The 23,256-nt window shown below is 24.6% G+C and overlaps 1 protein-coding gene across 3 annotated transcripts in view; it reads right to left on the minus strand.

Annotated features, from left to right (window-relative positions):
• LOC100197477 (sarcolemmal membrane-associated protein) overlaps positions 1-23,256 on the minus strand; it is a 62,090-nt gene that overhangs the window by 31,920 nt on the left and 6,914 nt on the right. For all 3 annotated transcript variants that reach the window (XM_065817369.1, XM_065817368.1, XM_065817370.1), the window contains 15 exons: positions 21,637-21,690; positions 20,774-20,869; positions 16,447-16,518; positions 16,121-16,198; positions 15,985-16,047; positions 11,843-11,941; positions 11,464-11,526; positions 9,565-9,639; positions 9,345-9,402; positions 7,393-7,449; positions 6,119-6,148; positions 5,804-5,863; positions 5,522-5,575; positions 2,081-2,119; positions 1,839-1,898 (listed from right to left, as the gene is read on the minus strand). In XM_065817369.1, the coding sequence (XP_065673441.1) occupies positions 1,839-1,898; positions 2,081-2,119; positions 5,522-5,575; positions 5,804-5,863; positions 6,119-6,148; positions 7,393-7,449; positions 9,345-9,402; positions 9,565-9,639; positions 11,464-11,526; positions 11,843-11,941; positions 15,985-16,047; positions 16,121-16,198; positions 16,447-16,518; positions 20,774-20,869; positions 21,637-21,690 (958 nt within the window). The remainder of the gene's footprint in view (positions 1-1,838; positions 1,899-2,080; positions 2,120-5,521; positions 5,576-5,803; positions 5,864-6,118; positions 6,149-7,392; positions 7,450-9,344; positions 9,403-9,564; positions 9,640-11,463; positions 11,527-11,842; positions 11,942-15,984; positions 16,048-16,120; positions 16,199-16,446; positions 16,519-20,773; positions 20,870-21,636; positions 21,691-23,256) is intronic.

Raw genomic sequence — 23,256 nt, forward strand, 5'->3', positions numbered from 1 at the left:
ATGCAAATTAAAATTTTTTGACTGTTTAGCCTGAACTAAATTAATACAATGGCAGATGATCATTGAAAAGTCCAGAAGAGACATTCTAGTTGGAGATAAAATTATTTCAAAGAGATTATGGTTTGAGATCAGCTCTGATGGATCTAAAACTCCACAAGTTTTTGTTCTAGAGGGGGTAAAAATCAACTCAGAAGTTTATATTGGATTTTTGAGTGAACATTTGCAGAAAACCGATGAGTCCAAATTCGAAATTTTTGGAATGAAAGGACTCCAATATGTTTGAAGAAGAATTGAAGAAGCCTATCAGCCCGAGTGTTTAAACCCTACTATTAAACACAGAGGAGGCTCTTTACAAGTTTGGGGCTGTTTATCTTCATCTGGAGTAGGTGATTTGATCAAAATAGGGGGGCGACTCACTGGGGAACGTTATGTGGATATCCTAAGGCACCATGCTGTATCATCTGGAATGAGGCTAATAGGTCATAATTTATTCTGCAGCAAGACAATGACCCAAAACATCGTTCCCGAGTGGCAAAAAATTATTTAAATGAAATGGCAGAGGAAGGAGTACTGGAATTGATGACCTGGCCTCCTCAGAGTCCAGTTTTGAATATAATTGAGTATATTTGGGATTACCTTGACAGAACCCAGCCAGCACAAACACGTGTTTTTAGAATCTAAAATGTTAACACCTTTAGACGTCTAAATTCAGATAACCATAAGACATCTAATTGTATTTATCTTTTGAGACGACTAAAAAGAGCGTCTGAAGCAATCTAAAAGATGACTACTAATAGATGTCTTTTATTTATCTGAATTTAGACATTTAAAAGTGTTAACATTTTAGATGCGAAGAAAAATGTCTAAAAGATGTGTTTGTGCCGGCTGGGAAAGAAGGTCGAACATGCTCCCAAAATGCTGAAGATTGTTTTGAAGTACTTCAAAGAGAATGGCACAACATACCCCAGGATTTTATAACTAACTTGTATGAATCCATTCCCCATATATATATATATATATATATATATATATATATATATATATATATATATATATATATATATATATATATATATATATATATATATATATATATATATATATATATATTAGACCATTTCAAAATTTTATATAAAAAATTTTTGAACTTTATTTGGGCTACCCTTTGATTTGATGTGGTTTGTGGTGAGGAAAATTAGTTCAAAATTGCAAACTTAAATAATGGGTTTTAGGGACAGCTCAATTAACTTTACTTTTTAACAGGTCCCTTTGTTTTGAAAAAAGAAGCTTTTTCAAAAGTATGTCATGTTGGGTCTTAAAAGTAGCGAAATTATATAAAAATTTTAAAAAATAATTGATAATTTCATACTACAATTATTATTTTAGATTTAATTGCACAAAAAACTTTGGTTTTTTAACTAGAATTAAAAAAAGTACATTTTTACAAGTTTTTAATAAAAAGAAAAAATTTTTAATTTATTTTTTATAAAAAAATTATTATTTTTAAAATTTATATATTATTTTGCTTCTTTTGAGAAACAGGTTGACCTACTTTTAAGGAACTTTTTTTTTTTAATTTTAAGACCCCATTGAAAAGTAAACTTAGTTGAGCTGTTACTAAATATTGGAATAATGCTTTGAAACTTTAATGATTTACTTTTTTTCATCAATTAACAACATTTAAACATCTAGCCACTTAATTTTTAAAAAAGATTTTTTTGCACAAAATTTTGTGCAACAAAATTCTAAAATAATGCAAAACTCACCAAAAGTTTTTAAAAATGGCTAACTGTATTTTTAAATTTAAAATAAAATTTATTAATGGATATAAAAAATACCTTTGTCATGAAAAATATTTCCAAGTTTAATAATGCAACTTTGTGTGTACAACAAAACATCTATGAGAGAAATGTACTTTTCCCATAGAATAAAAAATAAAACTTTGACATAAATCATTAAGAAAATTGGAAAAAAAAAGTTATTGGGTAAAATAATTAGATCATATTTAAATCATATAGAATATCTATATCTTTTCATAATTACAATGATATAATATATAATGTCAATATATAATAAATACCATTTAACTGATGCAATAATGGATAACTTAAAGATTGATCTGCAAGAAATATTGTTAAGTATTAATGAAATATAGTATATAAAACAAATTTTAATATCATAAGCAAATTTTTTTGGTGAACTGCAAAAAAAAACAATGTTTGCTTGTAACTGTTCACCATATTTATATAAAATAAATGACAGTTTACCTAAGTAAACTAAGACAGTTTACCTACCTATGCGGAAGTGGTGTAGCGGTAAAGCGCTTGCTTCATAAGCGAGAGGTTCCAAGTTCGATTCCCACCACATCCCTGGTAGTACCGCGCTCAACTTGTTTCTCCGCGCAGCGGCCTTGTTTGTCAAGGTTTGTGTTTTGGAGTTATAGAGTTGAGAGAGGGTTATAACCACAAGTAGCCTCCTCATCTGTAGTGGCCTTCTCGGCCTTAGGGAGGGGAATTATTAAAATAAATAAATAAAAAAAAAAGTGGCCTTGCATTTAATTAGACACTACCCTTTATAATTTATAGAACAACAACATTTTAAAGTATAAAAGTTATATATGAGTCAAATAATTTTTACAATGTAATTTCCTCTTAAACTGCATTCACTACAGCTAAGGAGGCTACTCATTTTCTTTAAAAAAAAAATGTTTAATTGTTAATAGCCTTTCTCAACCCCTTAACTCCAAACATAAACCTTGATAACTTCAAGTAACATAACTCCAAACATAAGCCTTGATAACTTCAAGTAGCATAACTCCAAAAATAAGCCTTGATAAATTCAAACAACATAACTCCAAACATAAGCCTTGATAAACAAGGTCACTGTGTGGAGAAACAAAAATAATCAGAATGTAATGATATATATGCAAACCATCTTTTTTTACTGTGTGTATTTATTACACATAATTACAATTTTTTTTAAATAAAATTACATGTTTTATTAAAAATAAATGAAATCTGTAAATAAATAACTTTATTTACAGATTGACCTGTAGATTGATCTGTAAAAAATTTAACAAAATTTTTTACAGATCAATCTACAGGCCAATCTGTAAATAAAGTTAAAATTTTAATATAAGTTGAAGGTTCTACATAAGTTAAAAGTTTAACATAAACTAAAAGCTTAACATAAACTAAAAGTTTAACATTAATTAAAAGCTTAACATAAATTAAAAGTTTAACATAAATTAAAAGTTTAATATAAATTAAAAGTTTAACATAAATTAAAAGTTTAACATAGGTTAAAAGTTTAACATAAGTTGAAAGTTTAACATAACGTCACGTTATGTTAAACTTTACATTATTATACTTAGAATACACATTATTTATTATTTATTAAGTAATATAAATTAGTAAGACAAAATAGCATATCGGTAGATGAGAATAATAAGGTTCTATCTCCAAATTTATAATATTTGTTCTATCTCCAAATTTATTCATAGTAAAAAAATATAATTTTCTGTTTTTAATTATAATATTATTTTTATAATATAATATTGTTTACACTCTCAAATTTTATTTCTAAATGTTTAACAACATGTTGGTTGTGTCCAACAAACACTTTTTTTTTTCACCTTATATATAAGCACCAACTGAATTGAACTTCACAGCTTTATCATAAACTTTTATGTTGGTGTATATTGTCATAAAACTTTGTATTTAATCACACTTTGATTGAAAAAAGCAATTGAGCTCAAAAGACAGCTTCAAAAGCTATTGTATACTAACCATTACAAAGTGTTATAACTCTTGTCATTTTTAATATTGGTAACATAAGTTGAGAAAAAAACTCTTTCAAAACGTTATAAGTAAATAACACAAATTTGATTACATAATATGTAAGCTTTTTGCTTAAGATGCTTAAGATGCTCAAGATATATATGTAAGCGCTTTGCTTAAGATGCTGTGGTCTATCAATGAATGAGTCAAATTCTCTTTAAAACTAAATCTTGTCCAAAGTAACCCAATATTAAACACAAAAAACCACCACCACCACCTAACTTTTTAAATATATCTTTCACAAATACTTGTGGTCTTTGAAGTAACTTTCCATCAGTTAAATATTACCTCTTGCAAAATTTACCAGACTTGCTTGCTCTTTGTAATACTAATTTAAATTTGGCTGTTTCTTTTTTAGATCTCAGTATGATCTCCAAATTTATTCATAGTAAAAAAATATAATTTTCTGTTTTTAATTATAATATTATTTTTGTGTTCAAAATCATATAATTTTAATATATTAATCTTTTTGTTATTCTTTATATATTTTTAAAAATTGTTGGTCTTTGTTTTTTCTTTGTCAATTTCAACCTTATTTAATAAAGTTGGAATTAACAATTAATTTGTGGTCAAGCAATTTTAAAAATTATGAAATTAATAATATACGTTTTATAATAAGATTAATTATAAAACGTATATTTTATCAACATAAACAATAACAACTGTAAAACATTTATATAATTAAAAATTAATTATATAAATGTTTTACAGTTAAATTCTCACAATGTTAAAAATGGAGATAGAACCCTATTATTTTAACATCACAATAAGTTGAAAGTTTAACATAAACTGAAAGTTTAACATAAATTAAAAGTTTAACATAAATTAAAATTTTAATACAAGTTAAAAGTTTAACATAAAGTTCAAAGTAAACATGTTGTTTAGGTAAATAGCAATCATTTTTTTTATTAAAAGAAAGAAATATTTTTTCTTTATATTAAGCATCAAAAAATTTTAACAATTTTTTTTAAGATTTTTTTACTATCTATTAATGTTATGTTAAAATGATCAACAAATTTTTCTTTTGCTGAATATTTTGATTAAAAAGATAAGCTCATTAAAAAATTAAACTTCCTTTTTTTTTAACTTTGATTTTATTTTATTTGTAAGTAGAAATATATGTATAGTTGAATAAAAAAGAATGTATACTTTACATAATACATTCAAACTTTTGTAACAATGATGTGCTAAAAAGTTTTTTAAATGTTTATAATGACGTACAAATATGTTTTTTAAATGTTCTTAAATATTAAACTACTCAAATATGTTTAGACTTATTTAAACAAAACAAAACAAACTTTAGCGTAAGTAGAGCAAAAAAAAAGGCTTTTTGGCTACAATACAGCTGTTTTTGTAATTTTGATTTCAAATCAAAGCAAACTCATATCTTGCTTATTTAATACCACATACATTTATATCATCAAGTAATATTTAAATTCCTAAAACTTTTAAATTATAAAATTACCATAAAGGTATCTCGCCTAAATAGTAGTTTTTTAAATTTTATATATTTTTTATAACTTTTGGGTTTCTCAGCAGCTTATGCAGTTATCAACTAAATATTACGTTAATAAAATTAAACTAATGAAAATGCAACTGAATCAATGGAAATACAACAAATTCAACATGGTTGCATAAAATAAAAATTCAACATGGTTGCATAAAATAAAAATTCAACGAACCTTGATTTAATTTTTTCATGTTTTCTAATTCAGAATATGCTTCAGAGAGCTTCCCTAAAAATAATTAATTTAGTAACTCAATAATTTCTCTTAAATAAACTTTAATGGTTAATAAATATTATAAGCTAGTATTTTAGTTATAGAATTAAAAAACCAAAAACAATAAAATTAATACAAAAAAAAATTAATTTTAAAATTGTAAACATTTTTATGTGTTGCATACTTTATATTTTGATTTTAATTAACAAATCACAGTTACCTCTAAAAACACATAATAAATACCTTTAAGAACTTGAATATACGCACTTTTATTTTGAACCTCTTTTTCCAAAGTAGCATGATCTATAAAAATAAGAGTATTTGTCAGAAAAATCATAATAACAAAAATTATTGATCATAATAATAAAAAAAGAGTCATGTAATTAGTGCATACATATATATATACATAATTTTTTTAATACTTATATATATATGTAATAGTTTTGGCACCTACATTGACAATAATTGTCAATATAGGTACTAAAACGATCTGTATTATATATAAAACAAACAATTTTTTGACTAGCCAATATACAAATTGAAAAAATATAACTTTACCAGAAGCAAAGGGTATAACCTTTTCTGCATCTAAATATTGCAGAAAATATATATATATATATATATATATATATATATATATATATATATATATATATATATATATATATATATATATTTAAATATAACACAATATTTTTTATTATTCACATGTTTTATAATATAAATAATAAATTTTTAAAAGGATTAATTTTAAAATAAAATTTTGAGAACAAATATTAAAAAAAGAAGACTATACATAAAAATTATTAGTGGAAAAGAAATATTCATATTAAACCAATTAAATGATTGCAAAAATGAACAGGTAAACTACCAATCAATACAAGCGAAATTAAAATAAAATAAACTGGCAGTTTAATTAAATAAATAAGTTAATAGTATAACCAGAAGTTTGTTTATTATGTGAGGGATTTCCCCGTTTAATATAGAGCATTATATTTACCTTTAATTTATGCTTGGTTGGAACATTTTTGCAATCATTTTATTGGTTTATTATGCATATTTTTTGTCCAATTTCTTTATCAAGTCTTCTATTTTTAATATTTATTCAATAGTTTTTATTGTAAAAATAATTCTTTCGAAAATGTAATAATTATATTACAATATATATTACATGTTATATTACAATTTTATTAAATGTCAAGAATATAAAATATTATTATTTTATATATATATTATTATTTTATATATATATTATTTATATTATATTTATATATATATATTTATTATATATATATTATTATTTTATATATATATTATTATATATATTATTTTTTTTTTTTAAATATTTAAACATTTTATGCTATTACATTCAAGAAATATACATTTATATATTCACACAGAATAAAAAAATTTTTAAAGGTTTTTTAAAGGTTTTTTTAAAGCAAATTTAAAATGCAAACTTCACAGCCCTAAATGTGTTTTGTATAATAATATAATACTTGATTTAAAAATTTTCAAAAAAAAAATACTTTTAGGGGTAGCTCAAGTCTCTTAAACATTAGACGGGCCCCAAATTATCAAAAAAAAAGTTCTTCAAAAGTATCATGCTGGGTCTCAAAAGAAGCAAAATTATTATGAAACTTTAAAGGATAAAAAAGTAGTGTGTTTTGAAGAAAGTTTTGAAAAAATCAAATTTCTCCCAAATCTAATATACATATAGAATACACAAATATACTAGTATATAGTATAAGTATGTACATGTTTTCATAATTTTATGACACTTATTTCTGTAGGTATCAGAAGTTACAGTTTGAAATTTTGATTTTCGTTACCTTCTGCTTTAGCAATTTCTTTTTCTTTCAATGCTGCCATAGATTGATCAAGTTTTTCTGTCATTAAAAAATAATTATTTTTTATATTTTTTATATTGTTATACAAACAACAAAAAGGTACATACTTATAAATACGCTTAATAATATATAAACAATACATATAATATAATATTGTTTACACTCTCAAATTTTATTTCTAAATGTTTAACAACATGTTGGTTGTGTCCAACAAACACTTTTTTTTTTCACCTTATATATAAGCACCAACTGAATTGAACTTCACAGCTTTATCATAAACTTTTATGTTGGTGTATATTGTCATAAAACTTTGTATTTAATTACACTTTGATTGAAAAAAGCAATTGAGCTCAAAAGACAGCTTCAAAAGCTATTGTATACTAACCATTACAAAGTGTTATAACTCTTGTCATTTTTAATATTGGTAACATAAGTTGAGAAAAAAACTCTTTCAAAACGTTATAAGTAAATAACACAAATTTGATTACATAATATGTAAGCTTTTTGCTTAAGATGCTTAAGATGCTCAAGATATATATGTAAGCGCTTTGCTTAAGATGCTGTGGTCTATCAATGAATGAGTCAAATTCTCTTTAAAACTAAATTTTGTCCAAAGTAACCCAATATTAAACACAAAAAACCACCACCACCACCTAACTTTTTAAATATATCTTTCACAAATACTTGTGGTCTTTGAAGTAACTTTCCATCAGTTAAATATTACCTCTTGCAAAATTTACCAGACTTGCTTGCTCTTTGTAATACTAATTTAAATTTGGCTGTTTCTTTTTTAGATCTCAGTATTATGGACACTATTCTTTGATTTGCAAAGACTCTAAAAGTCACATGGCTGGCTTTGGGGTATACTTACAAATTAATTCACAATTTAATTTGTTGAGAAATCAGGTCAGTGTGAATCTTCTGAACATTCAGGTTAATCCTCTGACTATACAGGTGAATCCTCTGACCATTCTTTCATATGCTCCTGCATCCAAATTGTCAGCTAGAACATGTTGGCTTATTGCCTTAAATCTAATTTCTAAAACACCAAATTGATTAACTATTTTTGAAGTAAACAGAGCAATAAGAGAACAAAATATTGTGAAGGTAAAAAACTGAAGAACTGCTACAAATGCACAGACCAATTGCAATTGTATTACACTAGATGCTGTGTGACAGCTGTACTATAAGTTGAAGTGCTATGATATGGATTTAACCCTTAAGCATACCTCCAATTCTTGTTAAATTCAAAGCAGAAGCTACTTTAAAAGTTTAAATTTCTAAATAACATTGCTCAAACCTTATGAATGGTCTCACTCAACAATTGTGTGAACATTGCTCAAACCTTATGAATGGTCAAAATCTCACTCGATAATGTGTGAATATGAAACTACTAGTTGTTGTATAATTATTTAGTAGATAATTTACACTGCTTCTTAGATAATTTAAATATAGTTTACTTATATAATTTAAGTAGATAACACAGCTTCATTCGCTAGAGTGGAAAGAATTTTTTCATCATATGATAATGGTCTTGTACATTTAAACATTAGAAATCTAAAAAAAATCGAGAAAGCAGGAAAATTGTTTTTTTTTTAATTCAAACTATTTATTCCAAAATGATGGGGTTAGTTAAATTGAGTCTTTAAAAAATCTATAAGTTTAATATGATAACAATCAGCATGAAACTGTTAATTTAAGTGTAATTAATTTAGTATCAGACATTCATTTAGTATCAGACATTCATTTAGTATCAGACTTTAATTTAGTATCAGACATTAATTTAGTATCAGAATTATTTCCTATTTAGTATCATTTAGTATAACTTAGCATCATGACATTAAAATTAAAAGAATGATAGACTTTTTATACTTCCTTTAAACTTACTTGTAACATTTAAAAAATTAAAAACATTTGAAACATGGTTTAAATACCTTTTATAGCATTTAATTGTTGTTTGGTGAAATCACATTCAGCTTGCAGAGATTCAACCTAAAAAATTTGATAACAAAAAATATGTTTTTAAATGGTCAACATTTCAGTTACAAACCAAATATTAATCTGAACTAGTTTGTTTACATTTAGTCACCATAGTGAAATATAGTATATAAATATGCAACTAATTAATAATTAACTATTTAAAAAATTACTCACATCAACAGCCAATGCACTACCTCGTCTTTCTGCGAGATCCAATTGTGCTTTGAGGTTTCGATTATCTTTTTCATACTAAAATAATAGTCAATAAACATAATTAAACAAAGTTGTTAATACTATTACATTATATTATATATATATATATATATATATATATATATATATATATATATATATATATATATATATATATATATATATATATATATATATATATATATATATATATATGTATATATATATGTATATATATATGTATATATATATATATATATATATATATATATATATATATATATATATATATTCATATGTATGTGTATATATAATATCTAGTTTATTGAACAAATTAGTTAAATTTAGGGAGTTGAGTCTTGCATTTTTAAGATTTTGTGTAGAGGACTCCACTTTTTATAGTAATTTTGTAGTAAACACAAAAAAATATTAGTACTTACATAGCTTAAACTTATACTTTTTAAGAGATCGAGTTCTCTCAAAAAAGTTTAGTGCTTAGACACATTATTTCTCTGTAGAGTGGCTTTGCAGATTTTTTGAGTTAAGGGAGAAATAAAGATAAATAAAAAAGTAAACTAATTAAAAGAAAAAGTGAAAGGATATTAACATTTAAAACACTTAATGTAAAATCAATGAGAAGATTTCAATGTTTCTGTGTCTGCATGAATACTAAAGATAAAAACTTCACAAATGGCTTGAACTTGTCTTTAATTAAAATACAATAACTAAAACAACAAAATTACTATAAAAAAATAGAAGAAAAAAACACTGGATTAGCCAGAGCAGAACCACAACAACAATTATATTAGGCTGTTTACACTAGGTCCTAGTTTTTAAGTTGAACTAATAAATAGAAACACTAGAATTCAAAATATGATAGAAAATGAAAAAAATTAAAATAGAAAGTTTTGTATACACATAAAGGATCCTAGATCCTATAAACATAAAAAAATCACATACAATTATATTTTCTTAAAGACAAGTAAGAATGTTTTTTGGTTTTAGATGTAAATATTTTTGTAAAAATTAAATGTAAAAAATTTTCAGCACAGAAAAATTGTAAGAAAAAAAGTTTGACAATTGACGCAGCTCTTAAAAAAAAGAAAAATGAAAGGTTTTTATATTCAAAAATTTATTTAATAAAATATTAAAGATTAGATTGTTTAGGTATGCCTGGTTAAAACAACGAAAACAATTTTTTTGCGTATTTTACACACACATGTTGTCTGGTTTAAACAACAAAAATAAATTCTGTGTGTATTTTACAAATCAGATAGTAACAACTTTTGGAAGAGAAATGATGAGAAAAACTTTTACAGCAATTTACACTCCATAAGAATAAACTACTTCTTTGCCTGCTTATTCTTAAAATACTGTTTTGTTTATATGCTCTTGATCAAGAAAAAATACATACTTGTTATGAGGTAATAAGTGAACAATATCTTCTCAGATTATTCTCAATTCAATAAATCCAACTTTGCAAGAAAAATATTGATCTTATTGATTGGCAAAGTAACCCAATTTTTGAAATCCTGATACTTGCTGACAATTTGGTTTATGATGTTAAAATGCTTGTGGGTTTGTGTGAGATGCCTGAAAAGACTGAAAGACTAGAAGTGTAGAACATTTAATAAAGTTAGTGACCCAAGTGTTCTTCAGCTTGTGGGATATTTGTGATATATGAGTTTGTGTAAGAGATCATTCATTTAAAGCTCAATAAATTACATAATGCTCATGGTATGTTGAGACAACTTTCCCACACTATTGCAAAACAAATAAACAAATTTTACATAAAACAAAGACATACCCTAATCTGTGTAGATGCATGTGTATAAAAAATTCAATTCACTGTGTATTTTATTTTAGAGAATATTTAATTACTTGGCTCAACTTTTCTTCATCTTTTGCAGTCAACAACTTTAAATCAGTCAGTTCATTACTTTGCTGTTAAAAAAAATTATATATATATATTTTATATATATAATTTTTTTTTATAAATTATATATATTTTTAATGACATATTAATAGTATGATGAAATTTATATATAAAACTGAAAACACATTATTTACAGTGACTATTTATTTAACTAAATTTATATATATATATATATATATATATATATATATATATATATATATATATATATATATATATATATATATATATATATATATATATATATATATATATATATATATATATATATATATATATATATATACTCTCTGTAATATATAGTAAAAAAGCATTTAAACAAACCAGCTTGTGCACTTCAATTAGCTGCTGAAGTTCTTTTTGTAAATTATGTTGAACCATTTTAAGGTGAGTGCACTCTTCTTCAGTATTCTTCAATATTCGCTAAAATAATTTCTAAAATGCTAGATTTCTATAGTCCTTAAACATAATGTGTATAGAGAATATAAACGGAAAGGTTAACAAAAAACTTTATTATACAATATTCTCCATAAAAACATTTAGAGACAAAATTTTAAGTTACTCTTATAAAAGTGGGCTATGTTTGATAATTTTTTAATTTCAAAATTTAAAAGCTAACTCTTTATTTAGAATAATGTTAACATGAAAACTTTATATTATAAAACTTTTTTTTGCTAATTTATCAATTGCATCATCAGCTTTGGCACACAAAAACGCAAAATGTTAAAACGTCGAAATTAATTATGTTAAAAAAATTAACAATAATTCATTCTGTAACACAAATTTTTTTAAATGTTATCTATTTTTATTACTAGGTATTTTATTATATATTGCAACAAGATATGGTTTTCAGTTAATTTTTGTTTTTCGTAAAAAAAAACAACCATTTATTAACATTGTTCAAAAAAAGTCAGCTTTGTTTATCCAACACATAGTTTTTTAAATGTTGATTATTTTCATTACTTATTATTTTATTATTTAATTAACAGTTTAAGCCAACTCTGATTTAAAACACCCCCTGTCTAAGGGGGTGTTTTCATTAAGTTAGGCTAGAAAGAGTGCCTCATTAAAATACTAATCTTATGCAGATGTTAAATGCATATGGCTACTGTCTTGTAGAAGGCCTTCTAGACAAAGATTTAAGGGGTAAACAAATTCTATCTGTTTACCCTTTAAGTCTTAGTACCAACTTTGTACTCCTTCTTCATCTATTAGGCTGGCACAGATGTATTTATAATACATTGTTTCTAGTTTAAGATGTTGAATGCTGGATCTTCTTGACTTAATGCATGAGTTTTGCTTGTGTCTCTGTTTTTATGACTAGGCAACTCATTGCAAAGTTTCCTAATGAAAGTCAGCTCAAAAACTCAATTTTATGACAATACTGTTGTTATTAGTGAATGACTTGGTTTGTTAAAGTCCACGACCACAAGCGTTAAGATTCGTCAACTATCCAACTTGCTTTCCAGGCAATCCAAATCATTTGACTTATGTCTAGTAAAATTTTTCTAAAAACTAATATGAACCTAGTAAGTGCTCAATTTCTCGACATTTATCCTAAGGTGCTTCTGATCACAATTTAATCTCTTTAAAACTATTATCTCATTTTTCTTTATCATCAGAACCCCCTATCATTGTACTTCTTACAACTACCTTAAAGCTGACTAGGAATCTCTCCACGATTTGCTTTGTGATGGTAAATTTTGTAAAAATCTTTTGTCTTCCTGCTGATCAATGTGCTTCTAACGCAACCTCTTGGATTCAGGCTGGCATGAAATCTTTTATTCCCTCTGAATGATTCCAAGTCAAGTGTCACTCTTCTTCATTGTTTTCCTCTTATTGTGCTGCTGTCTATTCCGATTGTAACCATTCACATCAATATCATCTCTTGATTCCACTAGTCACATTCTACCTGATATAGCCACAAAACAGGTTAATCCATTGCTTGACTTTTATATCACTTCAGCTTCTGTATCTAGAGTGATTTCCTGCTTAGACTCATCTACAACTTGTGGTCCGGACAACATACCTGTTATAGTCTTGTAGAAGTGTTCTCTGGAGCTGTCACCTTAAATTTTAAAACTTAACAAGTGCTTATCAGAGTCTTGTTTTCCAGCCTGCTGGAAAATGGCATCTATTATCCTATTTTTAAAAATTCTGGAGAGCGATCTGACTAGTCCTACTACTGTCCCATTAGCTTTCTTACTATCATAAGCAAGGTTTTTGAATCTTTAATTAACAATCACTTAATCTCTCATCTTGAATCTAATAACTTTCTGATCATCAATTTGGATTTCGATCTTCTCGTTTTACTGCTAATTTGTTAACAGTAATAACTGATAGGTTTTATCGTGCATTAGATAGATGTGGAGAGGTTAAGGCTATCGCTCTTGACATTTCTAAAGCCTTTGATAAAGTTTATACTACCATTTATTCTTGTCATGATAAGAAGCCAACACTCGCTGATTGCTTGGAGGGGGCATTTGAGATTGAAAAGGATCTCACGTCTTCTACTCATCATTCAAATCAAGTCTCATCATTTTAATGTGACTCTTCCTAAGTGCTCCCAAAATTCTTATATGTATAGTTTTTTTCCTCAAGCATCAGTCTTATGGAACTCGTTTCCTTCATCTTGTTTTCTTGATTCATATAATTTGCAATCTTTTAAGTCATATGTTAACCCATTATCTTGCTTTATAAATTTTATATTTTCTCTTTCAGTAACTTCCATCTATAATAGCGGTTGCTTCAGGGTAAAAACCCCAGGTTTTTGCCAACCCTGAAAAGGTAACTATAAAATTGTAAAAAAATTAAAAACTCGCATCTGATCAAAGTTAAATAAATACAGATGTAAAATTTTTGTTTAATTTTACTACTCTTTATAACTTTCTCAACATTGTGTTCAATGATAAAAAAGCACAAAATCAGGAACAAATTGGTGGAGAATTATAGAAATGAAGGAAAGTTTTCAATTGCAAATTTTGCAAGATTTTTATGACAGTTGCACACTTGTCCAGATAGACTACTATGCATTTAAATTAATTATTCAAATTTAAATTCATTAAAATATTTTTCCTTTGCCATTTTTTGGAGCAATATTAGGAATCATTTAGATAGAGAAAAAGCAAAAATGCTTGTACAAATTCACATATATTAAGGTCAAGATGCACAAATGCTGATTGTTGATAACTTTGTTTTAAATTGTTAGATAACTTTGTTTTAAATCTTTAAGTTTGACTTTTTATTATTTAAAATAAATTCAAATTACTGCTCCAAATAAAATAAATTTTCATTTATGACTCATTAAACTTCTTACTTTTAGAATAATTGTTGAGCAGCATCAAATCTTGAAGGCAAATGGAAGTTAATTTATGAATAAAAAATTATAAATAAAAATTTAAGACCAAAAACCCAATTAGTTGGGTTTTTGGTGGGTTTTTGCACTTGGGTTTTTGGGTGGATTTTTGGGTGCCAACCCTGGGTTGCTTGCAGCCTTGTTGGAAGTAAAGATGTTAAAAAAAAAAGTTAACAATTTTTTATTTTTGTAAAAAAGAACCATTTATTTTCATTGTTCGATCTCAATTGTTTAATTTGCCTCTAATAGTTATTTAAATTCAGTGACGAAAACTTTATAGATTTTAGATTATTGATAGTTGGATGTGATAGATAGTTATGACAAACGCTACCTACTACTTCTCATATGCAAACTTTGTATATGTTTCCTGTATCTACTATTTCTATTCATTTTCTACTCCTAACATAAAAAACCTAAAAGCCTAAAAAGGCATAAAAAATTCAAAAGCCCAAATAATCTAAATTTGAAACATGACACTGGAAAATATAAGCTTCAAGTTATCAAATGATTTTTATAAGAAATTAATGAGGGTTCAACAGAAATTTGAAATTACTGTTACTGGAAGTAACAGTAATTTCAAAAAAGTTACTGGAAGATCAAGTTATCAGGAAACTATCATTTTATTTTATTTTTAATGTTAATTCACCTCTCCTAGGCCGAGAAAGCTATAACTACAGTTAAGGAGGTTATTATAATTGTGGTTACAACCCTCTCTCAACTCCATAACTCTGAAACATGATGAACAAGGTCGCTGTGCAGAGAAATAAGTTGAGCCTGGCACTACCAGGAAAATGGTGGGGATCGAACTCGGAACTTCTTGCTTATGAGGCAAGCACTCTACTGCTACCAAATATCCTTTTATTGTATCAAGATTAAACTTTAAAATTACTGATTTCATTAATATATTAACTTTTTTTTATCAATATTGTTAATACAAAAACCTTTCTTTATAAGAGTGGGAGTTTAAAGCAAAAAATCTTTATGTTGAATTATGTTTAATTATGACAACCGGGGTTAAATTGGAATTTTTTATGCTTTTATAAATGCGCTGTTATGAATAAGTAATCAAAAAGATTTTAGATATTTCAAACTTTAAAACAAAAGTACATACTTCTGTATCAGCAAGTTTTGATAAGGTCTCAGCTTTTTCAACCAGTATTGATTGCAGATTTTCCTTAAAAAAAATAAAAATGTAAGGAGCAACAACAGCAAAAAACCTTAAAATTTTTTTTTTTTGACAAAAAAACCTTTGTAGTAGTCTCATAATGCAACTTTTCTTCTTGATATTCAACTAATTTTTGAACTGCCTCATCATTTGTTATATCCTAAAGTAAAAGTTAGATTCAAAATTAACACAAAAACACACATAATACATTCATACACAAACATACACACATATATACATAAATAAAATATACATACATATATATATACATATATATGTATGTATATACATACATATATATATATACATATACATATATATATACATATATATGTATATGTATATATATATGCATATATATATATGCATATATATATAAAACACAAACATTAAATCAAAAAGACTTACTTTTGTGGCTATTTCAAGCTGGTTTTCAAGAGTTTCAAGACGAGATAAAAGTTTGTCTTCTTTTATGAAACCCTTTATAAATAAATAAATTTATATCTACATCCATATCTATATATATATATATATATATATATATATATATATATATATATATATATATATATATATATATATATATATATATATTTATATATATATATATATATATATATATATATATATATATATATATACACATATATCAGGGCTTGTGATGAAGTGAGCACGATCACACTCCGATCGTAGAACGCGCACGTCAATAGTATTTTCAAACGTTCTAAGCGCGATAAACAACGCTCGTTCAGCTTATAACGAGCGTATAAAATAACGCTCGTCCAATAGTTTGGGATTATTTTTTTATTTTCATAAAATATTTAAAAAAGATTTTTTATTAAAGATATTCTGTTATCAAAGCACTGATATAAAATATAAAAAGCACAACCTCGTTCTCTTTTGCACTAACGTAATGAATGAGCAGTTTAAAGTTGTTAATAGTCACTAATTTCAATAATGGAATGTGCACGTGGAAACACAATGTGAATACAAAAATGCGCAAATAAAATAAGAATAGAAAATTAGAAAACCATTATAAGAAAATTGAAACTGCAGAGTATTTTTAATCTTGTGAAAATATCAATTAAGATTTATTTGATTTATTGTTTGTAATATTCCACACATCGTTTATAATAAAAATAAATATTAATAATATAGTAATTTTTAAAATTAGTTTTTGTTCATATTATAGGTTTTTTATTAACTATTATTTATTTGAACTATTATTAATTATATGAAAAAAATTAAATAATTAATTTAAATAAAAAATATCAAGAAATATAAAAATCAATAACAGTTAATTAAGTTTACAGCGCAACATTTTAAAATACATATATTAAAACAATGAAGCTAAACTAAGTCACTAAATTATACTTCAATACTAAATCAATCAGGAGTTGCATTTTTGTTTGATATTATTTTTTTATAACATAAATAGTTAAAAATAAAATCGCGATCTGACAATATACAAGAACTTTGGAAGTATAAAAATCTACTTCGTTGAAGTAGTTTCATGAGTGTGATACTAATTCAAACATTTTTTGACGAAAGAATTATGTAACAAATAAAAAAAGATATAAAAAATAAAAAGCTTTTTATGAGCATTGCCTTCGGCAATTTTCAAGATCGCGCTCGCTGACATTATCTCGAGCGCACATAATCACGCTTGATGAAAACATATTCTAATTTTACGAGCGCGATATGACACGCTTGACGATTTTCTTCATCACAAGCCCTGATATATATATATATATATATATATATATATATCAACCCTCGGAATCGAGGGAACTCAAAAAGATTGAGGTCGGCAAATTATTACCGACCTCATTTTTCCTAATTCCGAGGGTTGATATATATTTACATATATATATATATATATATTTAAATTATTAATAGTACTTAAAGTTTCGTGGCAATCATCAGCTATAAACTACATTAAAAATAAAACCGTTTAAAAACAAACTCTTATACAAATGAATTAAAAATTTAATATCACAAAGAAAACAGCCTGCTGAATAAAAAAAAAAAATATTATCTGCATCGACATATCAACAAATTTCTACTATCCTCTTTTGATACTGGAGACTAAATAGTTACATCTTTTATTACGTTAGAAGACATTCTAACGTAATTTTTAATTCATTTGTAAAAGAGTTTGTTTTTAAACGGTTTTTTCTAACGTGTTTTTCTATTCAATTTATAGTTGATGATTACCGTGTATGGCACGAAACTTTAAGTAATGTTATTTTTTATTTTAACAAAATTTAAATATTTATTGCTCTATTATAGTAACATTGAGCACTGTTTTACGTTCGAGAGTTTTTGTATTATTTTGATATGATTTAATACATAAACAACCAATCAATATTTATATATATATATATATATGTATATATATGTATATATATATATATATATATATATATATATATATATATATATATATATATATATATATATTTTGATATGTATATATATATATATATATTGATATGATTTAATACATAAACAACCAATCAATATTTATATATATATATATATGTATATATATGTATATATATATATATATATATATATATATTTTTTTTTTTTGATATGTATATATATATATATATATATTTTGATATGATTTAATACATAAACAACCAATCAATATTTATATATATATATATATGTATATATATGTATATATATATATATATTTTTTTTTTGATATGTATATATATATATATATATATATATATATATTTTGATATGATTTAATACATAAACAACCAATCAATATTTATATATATATATTTTGATATATATATATATATATTTTTTGATATATATATAGATATATAGATACTTTGATATATATATATATATATATATATATATATATATATATATTTTGATATGATTTAATACATAAACAACCAATCAATATTTATATATATATATATATGTATATATATGTATATATATATATATATATATATATATATATATATATATATATATATATATATACATATATATATATATATATACATATATATATATATATATATATATATATATATATATACATATATAAATATAAATATATATATATATATATTTATAGAGAGAGAGAGAGAGAGAGAGAGAGGCAGTATTAAGAAAGGACTTCTGATTTGCATTGCTATTTGTTGCAGGTTTCTGATGTCCAGGAGCTCTAAAAATATTGAGACACTGTATTGAGAAACGATGTCATGGGATTTAAAGTCTTGGAACATATAATTTTTGGTCATGGCAATGGTCCTTGCTGCCATTTAAGATAAGGACTACAGGTTTAATCAAAACTAAAAATAAAACATTTGGGGAATTTTCTGTTCCCTAAATATTTGATTTTTTTTCCCCTCTAACTGGTCTATAAGTCTCTCAAGATTTTTAAAACATTTTTAGATCAATTTTTTCTTGGACAACAAAGAAGATGAATAAACAAAAGTTTTGTGACTATCAAAATCAGTCTTTTTTGGAATTTTGATTCATATGCATACTACGCATGTATATGTGTTCAGACATGAAATAAACCTTTAATTAAAAAAAAATAAGTTAAAATTAGAATTACATAAAATTTTTGCTTGTTTAATTTTTTTAAAACTTGGAGAAAATAAAAATAAGCAAAAAAATAAAAATAAAAAAAAAAGGAATATATTTAATAGAGAATTAAAATTGTTAATAGAACCAACAAAAATGTAGTAAAATATACTGTAGAAAAGATGACATAAAATAAAGTATTTACAACTTTCAATTACGGACAAATCCTGTCACTCAAATAAAAGTGTTTAGAGAAGGTATGCAAATATAATGGAAATCATGGCAAGTTGAACAAGCTTGAATTTCCATAAAAGAATAAAAGAATTGACTTTAAAATTTAACAAACTATACATCTCTAAAATACTTTTCTTAAGGCAAAAAGCAACTGAAAGTACTACATCAAATAAATATAATAGATTCAAGAAACATAATTTTGAAATGGAATTGATATATAACATTTAAGTTAAACGTAGAAAAAAATGAAATAATATAAAAATAAAATTTAAAAAAAGAAAATCAAGAATAGTTACTAAGTATATTCAGCCTTTCGTAATTAGGCAAAAAAAAGGGTTGGCAATTTATTGCCAAACTTTTGTGTCAAAAAAATTTGACGCAAAGATTTTACCATAAAACATAAAAACAAGTCGACAATTTTTTGTTGACCTCAAAAACTTTTAGGTCGACAGTTAGGTCATCATTGCCAAATGCCAACCCTGATTGCGAGTGCTGTATATTAGATGTAAGAATGCTATTATTTTTAAGTTAGTTAAGTTCATTCATAGTTATAAACTTTACCATCCGCAAATACAAATTTGTTATTAAAAAAAATTTAACATTGACTAAATATAATTTAGTATTAAACGAAATCTAACTATAAGAGAAAGTTTTAAATTTTGCAGAATTTTTGTTTGCAATTATAAAATTAAACGCATTACTGAATTTATAAAAATATAAATTCAGTCTGGAGAAATTTTCTTAACTTTCTAAATTTTATCATTACTAGTTTCATCTTAGAACTACAAGTGAAAAGTTATTATAATATATGAATAGAACTAAAAAGAATATAAACATACTAAATAAATATATAATATAAATATATTATAAACATAAATAAAATTAAAAACAGGAAAGTCGTTTAGATTTGTTAGAAAAATATTCAAATCACCTGAAAAGCATCATGGGAAGTAGAGTGAGATTCTACAATTAGTTGCTGCAGAGTTGAAAGTTTAGACTCCAGCTGTTGTTCACGATACACTGCATCCTTTTAAAAAAATTAAAATTAAACATAAAATAAATATACAAAATATAGAATCTTTCTAATATAATAAAATTATTATATTAGAAAGATTCTATATAATGCTGTGAACTAAAGAGTTTGTTTTGCTTGAGTTAAAACACAATATTACACAAGCAGTATTACTTTTAGTGGCATAATTATTTGATTAGAAAACTTTAGTTATATACCATACTTCAACAGTTGTGCAATTAAACCACCAATGAACAAAACATAAACATTTTATCATATGAAAAATAACATCAATATAGTTAAATACAATTTATAGTTTATAAGACCAACTACAACAACTCTAGAGTCTGTTTAGAATTTATTTTTTAATCAAAAAAATAAGTTTGATTTATTTCATTCTTTTCTAAAAGATTTATAAAACTAAATGGATAGCACTAAACAAACAACTTGTATACACTAAAGTTAAATGGATAACACTAAACAAACAACTTGTATACACTAAAGTTAAATGGATAACATTAAACAAACAACTTGTATGCACTAAAGTTAAATGGATAACACTAAACAAACAACTTGTATACACTAAAGTTAAATGGATACCACTAAACAAACAACTTGTATACACAAAAGACTTTTACACTAATTGACTTTGCTAACATTACTACAGACTACAGCAATAATCATGTCACGGGCTATTATTTGACTATTAAACATAATACTTAAATAATTTCTAGAAAACTAATGAATGACATTTATTATCTTATAAATTATTATTTGATCACCTGCAAAAACTGGCACAGCTGCCATAAATCTTGTGGTAGAACATTTTTTTCATCCTAAAGTTATAACAAATAAAAATATTAAAAACTACATTTACTTTTATTGATTTCTATATATTCTGTCATTTCTTTATATTCTCTCTCATTTCTAAATATTCTTTGTCATTTTTGCATATGTATCAAAGAAAGCAATAAATAAGTTAAAAAAAAAATTTTTTATTGCTCTTGATTATTATCTGGTTCTTTTTTTAAAAATTTTGAAGAAAATCTCAACACTTAAGTTTTACTCAGTTTATGTTCAAGAAAGCTCAAACCCACATTTTTTTAGTATTTCAACATTTAGTTCTTCTGTTTTTACTTTTTATTTATTTCTTTTTTTACTAAGTTTAAAAACTAAAAACTATGAGTTATAACTCATGTTGTTAAGTTTTAGAAAAGAACACCAATAGGTTTCATATGCTCATTAACAATATCTTTTAATATTTCATATGCTGGGTGTCATTAGCAATATTTTAATATTTCGCACAGTTAATCCTGTAATTAAAAATAAGTTCATTGCCTTTGACCTACAATTAAATCTTTTAAAAGTGAATTAAAAAAAAGAAACTTAAAACTAATTCAAGCTACACCTATGATCAAAGCTACACCTATAACCAGAGCTACACCTATGATCAAAGCTACACCTATGATCAAAGCTACACCTATAACCAAAGCTACACCTATGATCAAAGCTACACCTATGATCAAAGCTACACCTATAATCAAAGCTACACATATGATCAAAGCTGCAAAGACAAAAATTGTAAAGTTATTTTTTGAAAATATCAGGTTATAACATAATCAAAAATGTTACAAAAAAAGTTGATTTTTTTAATTAAAAAGCTTTTGGTTGTTGATTTTTTTAATTAAAAAGTTAAAAAAACAGATAAAAAATAGTTTTTTCAGAGTTTTAAGCATATCTCCAAGTCCCAATATTGAAATTGATTTTAATTCATCAATATCATTATCTAATTATTAGCAAACAGAAAAAAACATTAAAATATTAGACAAATATTCTATAAAATCCATTCTAAAATTTTATGGTAACTGAGGATCTGTTCATAACAAAACTAAAGAAAAAAACCAACAGTGAAAAGTAAAAAAATTGATGAATTTAGATAACTTTTCTTTAAAATGTCAACAAAAAATGAATTTGATGATTAAAAAGGTATTTATTTAGAGCAACTAATCAAAAATAGTTGAATACCATTCTTAATTCTATAGAAGCTATAAATTTATAAGAATTAAATAACTTATATTAGATTTTCACAAAAATCTTGAAAAAAGGTTACGATTAGTAACATTTTTTACAAACTGTGGAAGAACATCAATATCTAATCTCATGCAGAGGTACGAATTTATGAAAACAGTACTAAGAGCCTTGAGAAACTGCTAAATAGCACCAAGTTTGTTAAACAATCTATAAATAATAAATTTATTAGTAACCTCTAAATAATGCCAAATTTATTAAGTAACCCCTAAACAATATTGAGTTTGTTGAGTAACCTCTATACAATATTATTAAACTCTAAAATGACTATTTAACTCAGCAATGTTATTGTAAGCTTCAAAGAAATAAAAAAT

Source organism: Hydra vulgaris, chromosome 14 (genome assembly GCF_038396675.1).
Source record: "Hydra vulgaris chromosome 14, alternate assembly HydraT2T_AEP".
Lineage (NCBI taxonomy): Eukaryota > Metazoa > Cnidaria > Hydrozoa > Anthoathecata > Hydridae > Hydra > Hydra vulgaris.